General features: G+C 39.2%; 1 protein-coding gene and 1 pseudogene across 1 annotated transcript in view; one reads left to right on the top strand and one right to left on the bottom strand.

The window, feature by feature from the left end:
* Window positions 1-19,377, top strand: part of NOTCH2 (notch receptor 2) — a 194,797-nt gene that overhangs the window by 99,990 nt on the left and 75,430 nt on the right. Inside the window, exon 5 of the mRNA XM_024119792.2 lies at window positions 4,185-4,307. Coding sequence (XP_023975560.1) covers window positions 4,185-4,307 — 123 coding nt within the window. The remainder of the gene's footprint in view (window positions 1-4,184; window positions 4,308-19,377) is intronic.
* Window positions 16,704-17,080, bottom strand: LOC112063835 (ubiquitin-conjugating enzyme E2 D3-like; annotated as a pseudogene).

A 19,377-nucleotide genomic window follows, 5' to 3' on the forward strand; every position in this document is an offset into this window, starting at 1 on the left:
AATTGGCTTTAAGCAGTGGACTCCTTTTAGTACAGTCATGTGTGCCTTTCTGTAAGTCTTTTAAACCCATCCCACCCACAGGTCTGGAGACTTGTCTGTTTCCCTTTCCCTTAAAACATTTTTAGGAAGTGATTCCACTATAACTTATTCATTTAAGCCTTACCCTCCCTCCCTACTCCCCTCGCCCTTGGGTAGACTTTCTTATAAGAATTTGCTATCTATTTCCAAAAAGAGAACTGTAACTCTATTTTTAAAGTATAAATCCTGTCTTAACTTTGGAGGAGGACTGATTTGGTTAGGGTTTTCTCAGAGATGGGAACTTTTGACCCAAGATCAGTTTTTCATATCAATGAAAGGGAACTCTGGGGTCCCAGAGATCATACTGATTGAAACTGAATAAAATTTCTGGTTGAGTACTGACTCCTACCTACTAGGCATTTAAACTTGGGTAGGTCAGCCACGTGACCTTTACCTTCTTCATCTGTAACTTAGAAGGATCAGAGTAGATAATCTCTCAGGGATGCTTTGATCCCATTGATATATAATATTGGGTTGGCCACTAAGTTCGTTTGGGTTTTTCTGTAACATCTTAACGGCAAAACCCAAGCGAACTTTTTGGCCAAGCCAGTAGTATTAGCTAATATGTGTAAAACCCTTCCTGTGCATCAGGCATTGTTTTAAGTGCTTTTCCTTCTAATATAACAGCTTTATTGAGATATAATTTGCATACCATGTAATTTTCTCTTTTAAAGTGTACAGTTCAGTGGTTTTTAGCATATTTACAGATATATGTAACCATCACCACAACCAATTTTAGCTCATTTTTATCATTTCAAAAGAAACTTAGTATTCATTAGCAGTCATTCCCTAACCTCCCCCTAACTCCTTCCCAGCACTAGGCAATTCCTAATCTACTTTCTCTATAGAGCTGCCTATTCTGGACATTTCATATAAATGGGAACACACGGTATGTGGTCATTCGTGATTGGCTTCTTTCACTTAATGTTTTCAAAATTCATCTGGGTTGCAGGAGGTATCAGTACTTCATTCCTTTTTATGGCTGAATCATATTCCATTGTATGGATCTACCACTTTGTATCAGTATTTATCCATTCACCAGGGAATTGACATTTGGGCTGCTTCCACTTTTTCTGGCTATTTTGAATAATGCTGCTGTGAACATTCTTGTACAAGTTTTTGAGTGGACATATGTTTTCATTTCTTTGGGGTATATACTTATGAGAGGAATTGCTGGGTGATACGGTAACTCTAATCTCTTCGTGACTGCCACACTATATCCCATAGTGGCTGCACTATTTTACATTCCAACCAACAGTGTATGAGGATTCCCAATTTCTCCATATCCTTACCAACACTTGTTGTTATCTGTCTTTTTAATTATAGCCATCCTAGTGGATGTGATGTGATAGCTTATCATGGTTGTGATTTGCATTTCCTTCATGGCTGGTGTTGAGCATCGTTTCATGTGCTTATTGGCCATTTCTATATCTTCTTTGGAGAAATGTCTATTTAGGTTTTTTATCCATTTTATAACTGGGCTATTTGTATTATTATATTATGTATATTGTATTTTAATTTTTATTGTAAGAATTCTTTATATAACCTAGATATAAGTCTCCTAACAGATACATGATTTGCAAGTATTTTCTCCCATTCTGTGGGCTTTTTACTTTCTTTATGGTATCCTTTGAAGCCCAAATGTTTTTAATTTTGAGGAATTCCAAACTATCAATTTTTTCTTTTGTTGCTTGTGCTTTTGGTCATATTTAAGAAATCTCTGCTTAGCCCACATCACAGAGATTTACTCCTATGTTTTATTCTAAGGGTCTTGTAATTTTAACTCTTACATTTTGAGTTCATTTTTGTGTATGGGATGAGGAAGGGGTCCAACTTTATTCTTTTGCATCTAGATATTCAGTTGTTCCAACACAATTTACTGAATTAAGTGTTTTTTATATCTGACTCATTTAATCTTTAAAACAACCTTTCAGGTAGGTCCTGTTAATTACACCAGAGAGGAAAGAAAGTTTAAGTATCTTGCCCATGTTCACTCAGCTACTCCATGGCAAGGGTGAGAATTGAATCTAGGCAGTTTGGCCCCAGAGGCCATGCTTCAACCATGAATTAACTCTTTCACCTACTTGTCTTCTTACCTACCTACATAGTGACAGGTAAGAACTAAAATAGTTAGTATAAAAAGAAGATATTTTATTTCTTATATATTGTGGTTATGTTGAAATGCTTCTGCTTTCTTAATTTGTCTGTGGTTGGTGAATTCAGTTAGTTGTAGCACTGGCAAATATAAATTCAAGGTCACAGTTTCACATCCTTATAGTTTGGCTACAAAGTCTTCATCACCTCCTTGACACCCTAGTCAACCATATTTAGTCACCAGGGAGATCAAGTTAGGGGGAGGTTGACCAATAGCAGTTCTGGAACACCAGACCACACAGGTTCTAACAGCGGTGGGCCAGGACCCCTTATTTCCCTCCTACACTCTAAAACTGTCTTTGACTTTTCTGAAGAATGTTTCCATTTAAGAGCACTAGGCTAGAAACAGAGACCTCAGTTATTGTTCAGGGACTGTTCTTTCTGGATCTGTAGATTTGCCCTCACTTTATCATAATTATGGGTGGGCTTAAACAATTCAACATTTACTGACTCATTAGTCTATTTGTAAGACTTCCATGTGATTAAACAGATATAGGAGTAATATGATTAATCTTTTAAAAAATCTGAGTCTATAAAATTTTTCATAGTCTTTCTTAAGCTTACTTAATGGCTCACCTGCTTGAATGGACTGAGTACCAAACACCTAGAGAAATAGAATTCTCTTCAGTCAAGCTCTCAATTATCTCCATCTTCTACAAAGTGATTTCCTTTGCTCTCTGGGTAATTTTTTTGGTTACTTGGTTCATACTCATTTACATGACTGCTACTGTATTCAGAGAAACCAGCCATGTTCCAGTGTAACAGAGCAGATGTAGAATACCACAGTAGCTTGTGGTAAGGAATGAATAAAGCAAGGTGTGATTGATGTCTGTCCCACTCACCAGACTGTAATGCCCCCAAAGCAGAGACTCTTTCTTTTACTCACCTATACCAGTGCCTAGTATAAGACCCAGTAAGTGTTTTGAGTAAGAGAGAGAAACTTAAGGGACATTTTGAAGAGGGAAAATCCTTAGTCACATGTATTTCAAATAAGAGGATGATCAGTGAACTTTCTCTCTTGTTTTAAAGCTGGTAGTCTTCTATTTTAATAGCTAAGAGATTTGGTAGCAAGGAGAGAGAAAGAAAAAGCCCAATGTATAAATTATAGAGGAACATTCTATGGGCAGTTAGGGTGAAGTTTGGTGTGCTAGTTTCATTTTTCATGAAAGGGAGAAATCAAGCAGAAGGAAAAAATGCTGTTAATGTGAAGAGGAGGATGAAGAATTTGAAGGGTTGGTTAGTTAGTAATAATAGTTAGCAAGTTTAGTTAGTAATAATGCCACCCCATATTCAGATAGCTTTTTATATTTATTTCTACCTTACTCATGATGTGGCACTTATAACAACCTAGAAAGGCAGGCTGGGCAGGTGCAGTCAGCCTCATTTTACAGATGAGGAAGCTACTTCAGAGTTTGTAATTTACCATGTATTAAATAGCTTATAAACAGTGAGGTTGGAACTTGACCCGTATCTTCAGACTTTTAAGTTCAATATTTTTTCTTATGTTCCCCCCCCCACCACGCTGATTTTCCCAAGGGAAAAGAAAAAGGAATTTAAATTTAATTAGGTAATCTTTTATCAGTTCTTCCCATTAATCTAGCATGGAGCTGGGGAAAATCTAATACCCTTTTTTTTAGAATGAGTAAATAGCTGTTCTGAGTAGACATTTATCTTCACTGGGATTTTATTTCATGAAAACACTTTGAAATACTTGTGAGGTAACTATGAAGGCATGTCATTGGCATAATGAGTCATTTTAAGTGTCTATGCTTGAGGCAAGAGAAGACAGAAGATTGGGGGATTTTTATATGGTGAGTCTTGGGTTGACCAGCTGCTGGCTATTGAATTGAAATAATGAAGTCAGTCTGTTCTGATGACCATGCCCTGTGGAGAAGAGCAGATCACACCATCTGTATGAGAATTTATCATTTTCTCTGTTCTTGTCTTACTAGGTTTTGAAGGGGTCACCTGTGAGTGGAATATTGATGACTGTCCTAATCACAAGTGTCAGAATGGAGGGGTTTGTGTGGATGGGGTCAACACTTACAACTGCCGCTGCCCCCCTCAGTGGACAGGTATGTACGGTGTGACAAATCAGTCAGAATGGGGCATAGGTTGGTAACCAGAGGCAGTCTGTTATTGAAGTGGGCATCTTTTACAAGGGTCTCTGTGCTAAATCATTGGGTATAGTGCTAACCCCATATGTTCCCCCGTATTCACTTAAAGGAAGAAATATTTTCACGGGTATTTATTGGGCAGCTGATGTGAACTCAAGCACCATGCCAGGTGCTGTGGGAGATATGAGAAAGAACATTATTGAAAGACTCTGACGTTATTATCTGGTAAAACAGCATATTGCCTGGAACATAGTAGATGCTTATTAAATATTTGAGAGGAAAGGAACATACTTAAATGCAAAAATATAAATGTTTTTTACCATATACACACAAAAAATGGTAACTGTGTGAAGTAATGGATGTGTTAACTGATCTTATCGTGGTAATCATTTCACAATACATATGTATATCAAATCATCATGTACTCTTTAAACTTACACAAATGTTATGTTAAATATAGCTCAATAAAGCTGGAAAAGAAGAAGAAGCTACAACTTGTCAAGTTTTGGTGTAGTATCAAAGAATATTAATAATTACATGAAAAGGTTATTAAAATGCTCTTCCTTCCAACTAAAAAAAAATGAAAATAAATTATGCAGGCTGCGAGAGTTCAGAGCTTATTGTTTGTTCACAGACAGGAATGTATCTCATCTTATTGTCATGTCCTATAATTATGCAAAGGGTTGGGCAGGTCCTCTTGATGACATTATTTTTACGACACCCATCTCCATTGCTATTTTTTCCTTCTTTTTTTTTTTATTTTATTTTTTTTTTTGCGGTACACGGGCCTCTCCCTGTTGTGGCCTCTCCCGTTGCGGAGCACAGGCTCCGGACGCGCAGGCTCAGCGGCCATGGCTCACGGGCCCAGCCGCTCCACGGCATGTGGGATCTTCCAGGACCAGGGCACGAACCCGTGTCCCCTGCATCGGCAGGCGGACTCTCAAATAGGGAAGCCCTATTTTTTCCTTCTTTGTATCCCTTTTTGCACACAGATTTTTCTGCCTCTGACATTAGAAGAATAGTCTTGCTTAAATTTACAACCTCTTGGAAGTTTCTAATGTTGTCTTAAGCAGGTTTTCCTCTTATTTTTGAAATTAAGTGAGTTTATGCAGACATTTGGTTCCAATTTCTGTTTATATCTATTTATCAAACTGAAAGTGGAGACAAGTAAGAACTGATTAAGTGATTAAAACTGAACTTTTTTGAGAGAAGTTGATTGATTTAATGTGGAAACCCAAGAATAAGTTAATGTTATAAGGAAGAAACTCCAGTACCAGTGAAGGATTGTGCCCAGCAAAGAAGTCTTGAAATTGGATTGCTGTTGTTACTACCTGGTATTCCTTAGAGTCTCTGAATTGCCTTCCCTCATCTGCAGCAGCTAATTATTTAGAGTACTCTTTAGAGCTGTAGACTTAGGAATAGAGAAAGATTAAAAGGGTTTAAAACTTCAATAATACTATTTCCTGGAAGGGCACACATTTCTGCTTTTAATCCCCAAACTGTCTTTTTTTTTTTTTTTAAAGATACTTTCCCACTGGGTTTCCCTAAAATTGGACTTCCCCTAGAATTTCTTCTTGATTTCTTGATCCTAGGACTTTACTCCCAACCCTCTGCTCTTTCTGTCATAGTTTGTCTTCTCTTTAGCTTTTGCCATTTCTCTGGTGATTTTTTTCATAGGCCATTTTTTTTTCCAACTTAAAAAGATTACTGTAAAGTTAATTATGTGACAAATAGTAACTGGAAAGATTTGAATTTTTCTCTTTTTAATGATCCTCACAGTGGTATTGGGCAGGATGAGATACTTGTTAGGAACTTGACCCCATTCTAATCTCTCCCTTGCCCTGTGGGAGAGAGTGGCTCTGTGTGGTACCAAGGCTCCTGATGCCAATGAAGATTAAATGATAACTGTGATTTCACTGCTGATTTTTCTTTGAAAGCACACTCAGTTTCCTGCTTTGATATTAATTAGGAAGGTCCAATCTTGGGGGAAAGTTTCCCAGTGAAATGATATTTTACCAAAATTTCTTACCCCAGGGTGTTTAGTAAATACCTTTTTTCTATGAAAGCCCTTAGAAGATGTTTCTTTTTCCATGTGCTTTTGTATTTTTTCTAGAGGGGATGGCAGAAATGATAGATAAGTTCAATGTGTCAGTATTTATTTCTTTTGATCTGCTGTCATTTAAAATACCCTCAGTCTTTGGTTTCCCACCACAGGTTTCCTTCCTCTTTTTCACTGATGCCAATCTTTGACTTCCAGTGACAGCCTTGTGTTTTTTTTTTGTTTTTTTTTTTACTGTCCCGGTGACCAACAGGATAAAGTCCAAGGTCCTTCCTTCATTATGTGAAGTCCTCCCTGGCCTCAGCCCCATCTGCTTCTTCGGCAATAAGAACGGCTTCCTGTATCAGCCACGTCCTATGTCCTTGTTCACACCATTTCTTTTTTCTGGATTTCCCTTCTCCTCTCCTCTCCCTATAGTCCTCACCATTTTTGCCTGCCTGGCTCAGATCAAGTGGGTACCACCTTCAGGAAGCCCCCACCCACCCCCCGTGCCCTCTCTCTAGGCTGAGCTAAGTGTTACCCTCTGGGCTCCCTTACTACCCCATACATTCCTCTGTGATAATGCTCACCACATTAATATTAGCACTATTATGTGCTTGAGGTGAGGGAATGGGGTCACTGAACTGTTGATGATGTCAGTTACCAGAGCGCTTTACAGACCTTTGTTGTCAGTAGCGTATAGTTGAGCTGTTCCTGATCCCAGCCCCAACCTCATTCTGAGAAGAATAGAAAGAAAATTTTGGGTTGTAGTGTTCTATTGATATTGACATTAGAGCTGTAAGTAAAGTCACATTAGTATTTTCTGCCTTATACAAATTAAAGAAATGAATGGGGCTGGGAGCTGAGAGTTAACTAATGTTTATTAGCACCCAAATAATGAGCTAATTACAGTGTTTTATTTTATGTAATCTTCACAATAACTGTATGAGGGGTAGAGGGTTTTTTTAATATTACTTTTACAGATGATAATGGATATTCAGAAGGGTTAAACAATTTACTCAAGGCACATAGTGGTTGGATTAGTGTTTGAATCTAGACTTGCTGAACTACAAGTCTGTGCTGAAATCTGTGGTCTTTTTTTATACAAATTGACTCTATGGGTTATCTTAAAAAATTTTTTTATTTATTAAGGACTTTGAGTATTTTTTAGCAGATAGAATGTTCAATTTATAGTTTTATTATTTTAGGATATGGTGACTTATTCCTTGTGTGTGCGTGCGTGTGTGTGTGTGTGTGTGTTAGTGTTCCTGGTTACTTTGAGATTAGAAGTTAATATTAAGTAAGTGTTTTATATTCAGTCTGGTGGTTTTTTCACTATGCCTAAGAGCCTTACTGCAACTTTGTTCAGAATTCCCTTTACAATTTTCAACTGCAGAGTTGAAGCATTCGAAGCATGAACTGTTTGGTCTGGCTTTTGACAAAATAGAGAAGGAAAGGGCTTCCCTGGTGGCGCAGTGGTTGTGAGTCCGCCTGCCGATGCAGGGGACACAGGTTCGTGCCCCGGTCCGGGAAGATCCCACATGCTGCGGAGCGTCTAGGCCCGTGAGCCATGGCTGCTGAGCCTGCCTGTCTGGAGCCTGTTCTCTGCAACGGGAGAGGCCACAACAGTGAGAGACCCGCGTACTGCAAAAAAAAAAAAAAAGAGAAGGAAGGGTTTGAGCAGGCTACTAGGAGAGGAAATGAAGTTGCCAGCTATCTGAAAAATAATGGGTGGGATTATATAGCTAAAAAGACCTAGGTATCAATTTGCAGTAAATGGAGATTTGGGAATTGGCCACATTTTTAATGAGAAGAGCCTGATAGGTACCATGTTGTTTTCTAAGTATACCTACGTAGAAGGCTTGATCTTTTGTAGCAAGTTCTGGACTTCAGGATGACCAGAAATTTTTTCCAAGTCTACTCATGGTTTGATTTGGGATGAATGAGTCGGCTTCCCTTTCTTCGGAAGGTTTTATTTGCTATTCACAGAACTGATACCTCTTATTGGGAGAATAAATGGTGCAGTAAAAAACTTTTTGAGCTTTCCATTTATTTAGCAAACAGTTATCATGTAAAACATTTTAGGTCCATGCTGTTTGATATGGTAACCACTAGCCACATCTTGCTCTCAAGCATCTGATATGTGACTGGTCCGAACTGAGATGTGCCTCAACTGTAAAATACCTGATTTTGAAGACTCGGTATGAAAAAAAGTAAAATGTCTCACTAAAAATGTTTTAAATATTGATAAAATGATAATGCATTGAATACATCGAGTTAAATAAAATATATTAATTTCACCAGTTTCTGTTTACTTTTTATTTTTTTTAAAATTATTATTATTTTTTTTTGTGGTGCGCGGTCCTTTCACTGTTGTGGCCTCTCCCGTTGCGGAGCACAGGCTGGTCCATGCTGTTTGATATGGTAACCACTAGCCACATCTTGCTCTCAAGCATCTGATATGTGACTGGTCCGAACTGAGATGTGCCTCAACTGTAAAATACCTGATTTTGAAGACTCGGTATGAAAAAAAGTAAAATGTCTCACTAAAAATGTTTTAAATATTGATAAAATGATAATGCATTGAATACATCGAGTTAAATAAAATATATTAATTTCACCAGTTTCTGTTTACTTTTTTTTTTTTTTTTAATTATTATTATTTTTTTTTGTGGTGCGCGGTCCTTTCACTGTTGTGGCCTCTCCCGTTGCGGAGCACAGGCTCCGGACGCGCAGGCTCAGCGGCCATGGCTCACGGGCCCAGCCGCTCTGCGGCCTGTAGGATCTTCCCGGACTGGGGCACGAACCCGCGTCCCCTGCATCAGCAGGCAGACTCTCAACCACTGCGCCACCAGGGAAGCCCTCTGTTTCCTTTTTAAAAGTGTTATCAGAGAATTTTAAATGACATCTGTATCTCTCATGATAGTTCTATTGGACAACACTATTTTATTTTTTATTTTTATAACATCTTTATTGGAGTATAATTGCTTTACAATGGTGTGTTAGTTTCTGCTTTATAACAAAGTGAATCAGCTATACATATACATATGTTCCCATATCTCTTCCCTCTTGCGTCTCCCTCCCTCCCACCCTCCCTATCCCACCCCTCTAGGTGGTCACAAAGCACCAAGCTGATCTCCTTGTGCTATGCGGCTGCTTCCCACTAGGTATCTATTTTACATTTGGTAGTGTATATATAAGTCCATGCCACTCTCTCACTTCGTCCCAGCTTAACCTTCCCCCTCCCTGTGTCCTCAAGTCCATTATCTACGTCTGCGTCTTTTTTATTCTTGTCCTGTCCCTAGGTTCTTCAGGACCTTTTTTTTTCTTTTAGATTCCACATATATGTGTTAACATACGTTATTTATTTTTCTCTTTCTGATTTACTTCACTCTGTATGACAGTCTCTATCCATGGACCTCTAGTGAGGTCCATTCACCTCACTACAAATAACTCAATTTCATTTCTTTTTATGGCTAATATTCCATTGTATATATGTGCCACATCTTCTTTATCCATTCATCTGTTGATGGACACTTAGGTTGCTTCCATGTCCTGGCTATTGTAAATAGAGCTGCAATGAACATTTTGGTACATGACTCTTTTTGAATTATGGTTTTCTCAGGGTATATGCCAAGTAGTGGGATTGCGGGGTCGTATGGTAGTTCTATTTGTAGAAAAACTTTGTTTAAAATTTGATTTGGGGGAAGTCTGTCAAAAATATCAATAAGTTTTGAAACACTGACCAAATAAGTCATAGGTCATTGTGAAAAATAGTTATCTGTTTAACCAAAGTAACAAAGATTTCACAGGACAATAGAAAAGGCTACATAATTCTGAGCAAATTCTAGTTTTTTTTAATATTGAGAAGACCTGGTTTAGTTAAGTAAAGACCAGTATATATAGTATGAAGTGCCTCTGTCTTTTTGTCTTGTTTATGTTTTCCTTTGCTGTGCAAAAGCTTTTAAGTTTCATTAGGTCCCATTTGTTTATTTTTGTTTTTATTTCCATTTCTCTAGGAGGTGGGTCAAAAGGATCTTGCTGTGATTTATGTCATAGAGTGGACAACCCTACTTTAGATGCAAAGATGTACTGTGTAGAAGCATCCTCTTTGATCCTGGGTGGTAGAGGGCTGGATATGCAGCTATCCTCAAGGTGCCCTTGTGTTGGCCTCACTAGAGGAAAGTATGTTGACCTTGTTCTGGTGTGGTTTCCACATAAGTTGTGGACAGAACTGTGTCCTAGCCCAGTGCAGAGTGGTTTTACCTGACATGGTTGTCTAGAATAGTACTGATTTGTGCCTTCAAAGGCTACCACTCTTCTGGACAAACTAAAGCCCAGGTGGAAGAAAAATTGGTGTTGGGAGTTGGGCAAATTGTTTATTTTATTTTTTTTAATAGGAATCTTGTTATAGAGATAAGTCGGTAGTTGGATGTTCCTTGAGGATATGTATGTATACCTAAGGATCTGAGGAAGCCTGAGCACAAATATCTTGACTATTACTGTATTTGGCTCCAAGCCATCTTATGAGAGAAGGTCTGCTCTGGCAGCTATCCATTTAAGAAAAAAAGTTATAAAAGGTCCCCAAATTAATTGAAGCAGTGTAGATTAATGTTTTGTCTACATAGGTTGTTATTTGAATTTTTCTTTTAAAGGTTCATTTCCTTCAGAATTAAAGTTGACTCTAAACTCAACTCACAAATTCCTCTCTGGCAGCTTTTGGTTTTGGGTTCACTCCTAGGGCAGACATGATTTATTTTCCTGTGCAGAACCCAGAAATGTAATTTCAGCTTGGGCTTGGAATAGTGCTTTGGGACACTAAGCAGAAGTGAACAATGGAAGTTAGGTGGACATGAGTCAAATAAAACCAGTCACATTTTCTCTCAGCTCTCCTTTATAGCATGATGAACCTAAAGTGTTAGTTAAGATTCCCTTTGCTGTCAATTGCTCCAACTTTAGCAAAAATTTTTGGCACAAATCACAAAGTACATACTGCCAGAGGTGCTCTCTGGGAATGGAGTCTTTTCATGGTGGTATTTTGATTTTGAACTCAGTGCTCCTATTTCAGACGTAGCTCTAGTTGGTGCAAGTTGTTCTCTAGAATGAGGCTTTTCTCAAAATCACTTTTCTGTATTTTTAATACTATAGAAATGGAGCTTTTTGGTGAGAGTGGAAACTAAGTATATCTGGGACTGCAAAAGTTTTTTCATTTGTAGTCTGCATGGAGGAATGGAAAAATGCATCGCGCGTTTCAATTTCTCTGCTGTCAACTTGATTGTGGGGATTTGAAAATAAGCCTGTTTTTTTGAATTCTGCTCCCCCTCCCCGCAACCCAACCTCAGTTTGCTATCATTTGGGCAGACTGCCGGAGTGCTAACCTAAAGCACTGTCATCCCAGAGGTCTCAGAGCTAATTAGTGGTTGTGTTGGTGGGAACAGAGGTGAGTGGTTAGCGTGGCCCAATAAATGCAGGAGGTGAGACTGAGGGATCTTTTCTGCCCTCGTGGTCCATGACTCAATGTCTGGCTTTTGCTGCATCCCAGGAAAGATCCAGTTTCATTTCATGACTTTTCAAGCCCTCAGAGAATGGTTGTAAGGTAGCTTCAATAACAGATATTTACTGATTAACTTACAGTTACATACTATGCTAGATGCTATAAGAGACACAAAGAAGAAATATATCAATTCCTAATCTTTGAAGAATGGTCAAATTCACTAGGAAGAAATAAGAAAATCAACACATAACCACAATAGGAGTTAAAAAGTAGGTATGATCATGAGTTTGAAAGAAGCATGAATAGGAATTGGGGACCATCTAAGTCATTGGTACCCAACCCCCAGGCCACGGACTGGTAGCAGTCCATGGCCTGTTAGGAACTGGGCTGCACAGCAGGAGGTGAGTGTTGGGTGAGCGAGCGAAGCTTCATCTGTATTTACAGCCACTCCCCATGACTCTCATTACCACCTGAGTTTGGCCTCCTGTCAGATCAGCAGTGGCATTAGATTTTCATAGGAGCACAAACCCTACTGTGAACTGCACATGCGAGAGATCTAGGTTGCGCACTCCTTATGAGAATCTAATGCCTGATGATCTGAGGTGGACCCGAGGCGGTGATACCAATGCTGGGGAGCAGCTGCAAATACAGATTATCATTAGCAGAGAGGTTTGACTGCACAGAGCCCATAATAAATCAATTGCTTGTAGACTCATATCAAAACCCTATCAGTGAGTGGCAAGTGACAATGAAGCTGCATCTTATGGAGTAGACTGGACATAAGCAGCACACTTTGGGTGTCACTGTCTCCCATCACCCCCCAGATGGGACCATCTAGTTGCAGGAAAACAAGCTCAGGGCTCCCACTGATTCTGCATTATGGTGAGTTGTATAATCATTTCATTATATATTGCAATGCAATAATAATAGAAATAAAGTGCACAATAAATGTAATGTGCTTGAAACATCCCAAAACCATTCCCCCGCCCTCCGGTCCTTAGAAAATTTGTCTTTCAAGAAACCGGTCCCTGGTGCCAAAAAGATTGGGGACCACTGATCTAAGCACTTGTTTGGGTGAGGGGGGAGATTGAGAAGAGTTAACTTCTATTTTAAAATCTGAGTAGTGGGAGAATGTGGGGACTGTTGACAGAGATAAAGAAATAGGCTAGGGCTTCCCTGGTGGCGCAGTGGTTGCGAGTCTGCCTGCCGATGCAGGGAATGCGGGTTCGTGCCCCGGTCTGGGAGGATCCCGCATGCCGCGGAGATGCTGGGCCCGTGAGCCATGGCCGCTGAGCGGAGAGGCCACAACGGTAAGAAGCCCGTGTAACGCAAAAAAAAAAAAAAAAAAAAAAAAGAGAAATAGTCTAGAGATGGTGAGTTTGAGGTGAGTTTTCCAAGTGAAAACATTCAGCAGTAAGACCTAGGAGGTCAAAATGGAGGTAGGGGCTAGAGACTCAGATTTTGAGTCTTATTTTTGGTTGCCTTGGAAATGTTCAAGTCTGTAAGGAAAGTGTGTGGAATGAGAAGGCCAGAGGGTCTGGATCTTAAGTCTACACTTAAGAAAATTGATGAGGAAAGGGATCCAAAGAATGAAGGTGAGAGAAGGTGATGTGTAAGAGTTCGGAAGAAGCTCTGCCATTATAGCATCACTGAGTCAGGGGATGCATTTTAAGATTGTACCTTTGACTCAACTCTACATGCCTCTGTTATAGCGCCTGCAATATTATACTGCTCTTACTGTTTTATATGCTTATTACCTCGCCTAATACACTGTCAGCCTCTGGGGAATTGGGAACTGGCCTTACTTATTTTGGCATTCCCAGGACCAATTTTAACAAATGATGGTTATTGAATGAATGACAACCTGGAGACTCAAATGCAATGATAATTGCAGAGAGTTAGTCAGAATTTTTGAGGTCATTGGAAATCTTCTAAAATGGAGTTTCTCTATAAAGGAGAGAAGAAAGCCAGATTGCAAGAGGTTAAAGAGAAAAGTGGATATTGAGGGAAGAGTAAAAGGAGGAGTGGGAATAAATCACTTATTCAAGATTTTGTACAGTAAAAAATGGGAGGACAGAAAGAGAGAGACGGGGCAGCAGGGCAGTAGCTTTAGGGACAGAAACTTCATTCATGTGACCAACCATAGAACCTTGGCTAGACAAAGAATTAAGGCAGCTGGAAAGGGGTTGGTTAGTGAACTGGGTTATTTAGGAGTAGTTTACTCTTTCAAGTTTTAGTGGGGAAAAATTAAGTGCAATGGTTGTTAGGAATGGGAGAGAAGGGAGGTTGGAAGTTATATTCAGAGAGTGGAAGTACCAGTTTGAGATCTTGGAGTTGGAACAATGAGTGTCTTATAATGAGATCCAGAATGTGAGTCTGTTTGTGATAATGAGTGGATGTGGAGGTCTGTTGAGTTGAGAAAAGTAAGAACTCTTGGCTCAGATGACCTTATTGGTCCTCAACCCAGATGTTGATTTCATGGGAGATGGGAGAGCAAAGAATGAGAGGAACATAAACCATGTGCTTAAGTAATTCAAGGAAGTGGAAGTTAGTCCACAAGGACAGTAGAGGTGAAATGATTTAAATTATATTTAGTGTTTAGTGTTTTTTTAATTTTAAAAGATATACATGTTTAGAATAATTTGGATTTGCATTCATCTCTCTACTTTTTTCTGTCAAAAATGAAAGTATATCCTTTTCTGTAAGGTATGGAATGAGCATACTTCTCTTAATCTTCTCTTCACTCTCCAGATTTTGTTCATGTGATCTGGGATTTTAAAATTTATATTATAGTATTATTATTACTGAAATTTAAAGTCTTACCCATGTTCTTTAAAAATTATTGCTATGTATACTGTTTTAAAATCCAATTTATAACACTTTAGACTTAGTTCTCTGTATAAGTTGTTCTATGCTAACTACCAGTACATTTATATCACAACCTTCTCATTCCTGAGTTTTTTATTTTCATTTACTTTTTCAGTCAAATGAGTATATCTTTCAGAATTTTTTTTACAGAAAAGTGACATGTTGGCATATCCTCAGAGCTCTGGTATATTTGAAAAATTTTTTTTAATTAAGTTGCCTTCATACACGTATGGCATCTTGTGTAGATACTGAATTCTTGGGTCACAAATTACATTGTTATGAAGTTCCTAGACATTGTTCCTTTGCTTCTTGTAATGAGTATTATAGGAAGTCCAATGTCTGCTCAGTCATTCTCTCTCTCCCTCTCTGTCTTTCTGTCTCTCCTTTCACTTCTCTCCTCCCTCTTTAAAATCAGAACTTTAACCAATATTGGTATAGGTATATTTCCTGTTATTTTTTCCTAGTCTTTTCGAGCCCTTTGGATCTGCACTTAGGTCTATTCTCACCTCAGAAAAGATTATGTTTCTCATTTGTTTTTGTGTCTTCAGGAACACCTATTACCTTTACACTAGGTCTTCATTCTTCCTCATAGCTAAAATCTTTTCTCTATATATTTTAATCTGCTTGTTTTTTCCCTTGCATTTCACAAGAGCTTCCTAAGTTTTTCCTCCATAACTGATTTTTCTTCATTGTCAGTTCTGTCCTTTATCATTTTCAATTCTGATTTGTATTTGAATGGCATTCTTATATTTTTTAAAAAAATTTTATTAGAGTATAGTTGATTTACATTCTTATATTCTTATAGTATTTACTCATTGCATCTAGGTCCTCTCTATTTCTGCCTTTCTCTCAGCCCACCCCATTTCATCAGAGTATGATGCCCTATATTTTCATTTCTTTTGAAAACCTACATGTGTATAAAATTCTTGAGAATACAGAACCAATTCTTTCTATAATGTACTAGTTTCTGGAAGTGCACATTTTTCACAAGTATGCTTTTCATCTACATCTTAAGTGGTACCTCTACATCTTTTATATTGAAAAATGTTCTAATGGACTCCAGGTTGTTTTTTGTTTGTTTGTTTTACTCATTCTGCTCATTAGTAATGGCTTGCCCATAAATAGAGTAGGTTGATTCTCTTTGGAACCCCTGCTACAGTTTTTTCTTCCAGGGAAGTGAGGGGCTCTTTATGTAAACTGTTTAACAGCCCAGCAGCCCACGGAAGTGCAAGAGCCAGAGTGTGGACCTCCTAGCAGGGAGACAGAAGTGTGGCACCATTTTCTTCTCTGTGTGGAGAAGCCTCTGTGCCAGCATCAGCTTTCTGAATATCCGGCATTGACACAACATCCATCACTCCCATATAGTGGCTGAGGCTGGATGCTCTTTGGTGCTGTTGCATCCGGAATTTGCCCCAGAAGCACCACAGACTTTCTTGTTGCTATAGCGGCCACAGGAGCCCTGGGACTCCTCAGTGCTTTAAATTGCTGTTGACCTGGAAGGATGGGATGGAGTTCAGTCCATTCTCCCCGTAGCAGCATGGTGGGCTTTCTGTAACACAAATTGGATTGTGTTGTTGCTTTGCCTAAAGTGATTCAGTAGGTCCCCCTTGTCTTTGGATAGAGTTCCAAGGCTCTGAGTATAACTCCCTCTCCAGCTTTATCTCCACTGATGCATGCCTTGTAATTGAACCACAGTGTTTTTTTTCATTGCCTCAAATAAGTCACATTTTGCCTTCTGTTCAAACCTATGCACATACACCTCCTTCCGCCTGAAGTACCCTCCCCACCATCCCCCTTTCTACACATCCTCTCACATACGTACACATTCTTACACAACCTGGTTAACATATAAAGTCTCTCTCTCTTTCTCTCTCTCTCTCCTCTCTCTCTCTTTCTTAACAGTAATTTACAATTTATTCAGCTGTAATGCACTTATTCTGACTTTAAAGTAGCATCATGTGGCATACTTTTGAGTCTGTTCATGAGATTACTGTTCTACTTATCTCCGTCTGTTTTATAGATCTGTGCACTCTCTGGCACAAGGGCATCATTCTGGGTTTGGAACACACAGCAGTGAACAAATGGATAAAAGAACCTCAGAAATAGTTAAAGCAGGAGACCATTGTGATCTTAGAATATCAAGACATATGCTGCCATTGCTGTTAATATTTGGATGATAAATTTTTGTTGTGAATGCAACCTTAGGTGGTTTGAAGGTATAGTCTGTAGGAAAGTGAATTGTCAAAAAAACCCACACTGCCTTGATACAGGCTGCCATTAGGCCATAATCTTGGCTTGCCAATGAAACATAGCATCCCTCACTGGACCTGCAGAACATGGTTCTTCTCTGTTCTGCTCTGTGTTCCTAAGGCAATATGTATCTATTAGAGCACTTCTTACCCACTATTATAACTGTTTATTTGGTTGTAAAACCCTTACTTGTCTGTACGTTCTGGGTAGAATCCCCAACTCTTTTGTTTACCATTTTAGTCTCAGGTCAAGCCTGGCATGTAGTATATACATATTTGTTGAATGAATGAATGAATGAATGGAGCATTAAATTTTCCAGTTTGTTCCTGGCCCAATTTCATGCCTCCAAATTCAGGGCTATTATTGGGTGCTGTCAGGGTCTCTTCTCCTTAACTTCCCTGAGATACTTTAGTATCTTTCTGCAGTGTGGACCGGGTCTGTACTATGTCTGTAAATCTGGACTAATTTTGTGTGATAGTATTACATTTGACAATCAGTGTAAGCACTCATCACAGTGTCTAGTACCTAGAAATAGCTGAATAAGTCTATTTTTACTATTTGAAGTTAGTAGCACCATTAGGAAATAAAGGAAAGAGTGATTCTTTGCCTATTTACCTTCATGCAGATGGAGGCAACTGGAAGAGGAGGACCTCTACTGAGGAGGGCTGCCCGCGGATGGGATGTAGTCTTTAGGGAAATTTTGGGTTTCAATTGAAGAAGTAAGGTACCCCACAATATAGAGTCACCCTTGAGACACAGTTGAAGGATTAAGGTCAAAAGGCAGGGTGAATTTGGTGTGGAATAAATGAGATGGAGTTTAGCAGCTAAGGAAGAGGGTGGAATGAGAGGCATGTGTATTGATGGGGGGATGTAAATAAGGAGGTGATGGAAAGTTTGGGAGTATGAATAGGATAGAGACACCCTAAAGGTGTCAGGGAGATGAGTTGAAAGATGATTATTATTTTGAGGTTGGAATGACTTAAGTGAGAGAAGACAAGAGCAGATCAAATTTGTTTAACAAATATTTTTGATTACTTCTCAAGAAATATTATTAGCTGGGCACTGTGCTAAGTGCTAGGGATTCACTGATGAAGTAAATGGTACCACCCATTTCTCCATGGAACTTACAGTCTAGTAACATAGACATAAAGCATATTATCTGTAAGATTTTGAACTATAATAAATACCTAGTGGGAAAAGTAGAGGTTATCAGCATATTAACAGGTAGAATTAATTGAGTTTGGGGTAGGTATGTACTGTCTCTTTCAGCTATGGACAGTGGGTATGAATTATTAGGAGATGGTTGAGCCTAAGAGTGCTCCAGGTACACGGAACAGCTTGTGCAAAGACCCGTAGGGGGGAAAGATTGTGATCATGTTGAGAAAGGATAAAAATAAAAAGCCAGAGTGCGTGGCATGAGTGGTATTTCAAGGGGAGAGACTGGAGAGGTAGGCAGAAAATGTAGATAGGATTTAGAATTTTATCCTAAGTGTAATGGAAGGCATCAAAGAGCTTGAACAGGCAAATGGCACAATCCACTGTACATGATGAGATTAAGTTGGTGACTCTTTAGAAAAAAATAACTGATCAGGATGCAGGGAAACCAGGCTTTTGAGGAGGCCTGAAAAAGATGATGGTGCCTAGGATTCATGGGAACGTTCACTGAGATTCTTGCGTTTATCTGCATGTGTATCCCACACACCTACAGGATCCCCTTAGCCACTTGTAACCCTAGCCTCATATATACATGTGTGTGCTTGTACGTTAGTGCATACACACAGCCTCTCATTAGGCAGACCCTGTAGATTCCAGTGTTTGTGCAAAATGTTTCAACCATCTTTCGTCCTGGGAAGTTGTAGAATAGTCAATCTTGTCCTCTGCCCTTTCACTTCAGGAGCGGAATAGAAACTCTCCTCTGTGTAGAGGAGAAGGTTTGTAGGACAGAGGTTACAAGAATGCCCTGCTATGATATGAAAAGATGAAACTCCCCAACTCAGGAGCCCGGGTGACTGCTGGCTGGAAGCGTATATTGGGGACCAAATTCTCTTGACTTAACCAAAGAAGAGGAGGTAGCAGGGTCAGGGCAGGGGTCAGCCAAGCTCATTTTTACATGTTCCTCACATGGTGATTGTTGTTGCTAGTGAGAGTTGCCCCTTAGCAGGGCCGTTGATGTGGTGAAAGGTTCCCCCCGCCAAGTTGAGAGGTGACTAGGAGGGGAGGGCTTCTTCCAGAAGTGCTAAGGCTAAGCGACCATTTCTTTTCTTTCCTTTTTTCCCCTTCCTCCTCTTGTTTCCCAGTCACTTGTAATTCCAAGTCAGATTGATGGTTTGTTTGTGGTGTCCTGAGAAAACCATAATGAGCTGTTTGTATCCCGATGT

Source organism: Physeter macrocephalus, chromosome 4 (assembly GCF_002837175.3).
Source record: "Physeter macrocephalus isolate SW-GA chromosome 4, ASM283717v5, whole genome shotgun sequence".
Taxonomy (NCBI): Eukaryota; Metazoa; Chordata; class Mammalia; order Artiodactyla; family Physeteridae; genus Physeter; species Physeter macrocephalus.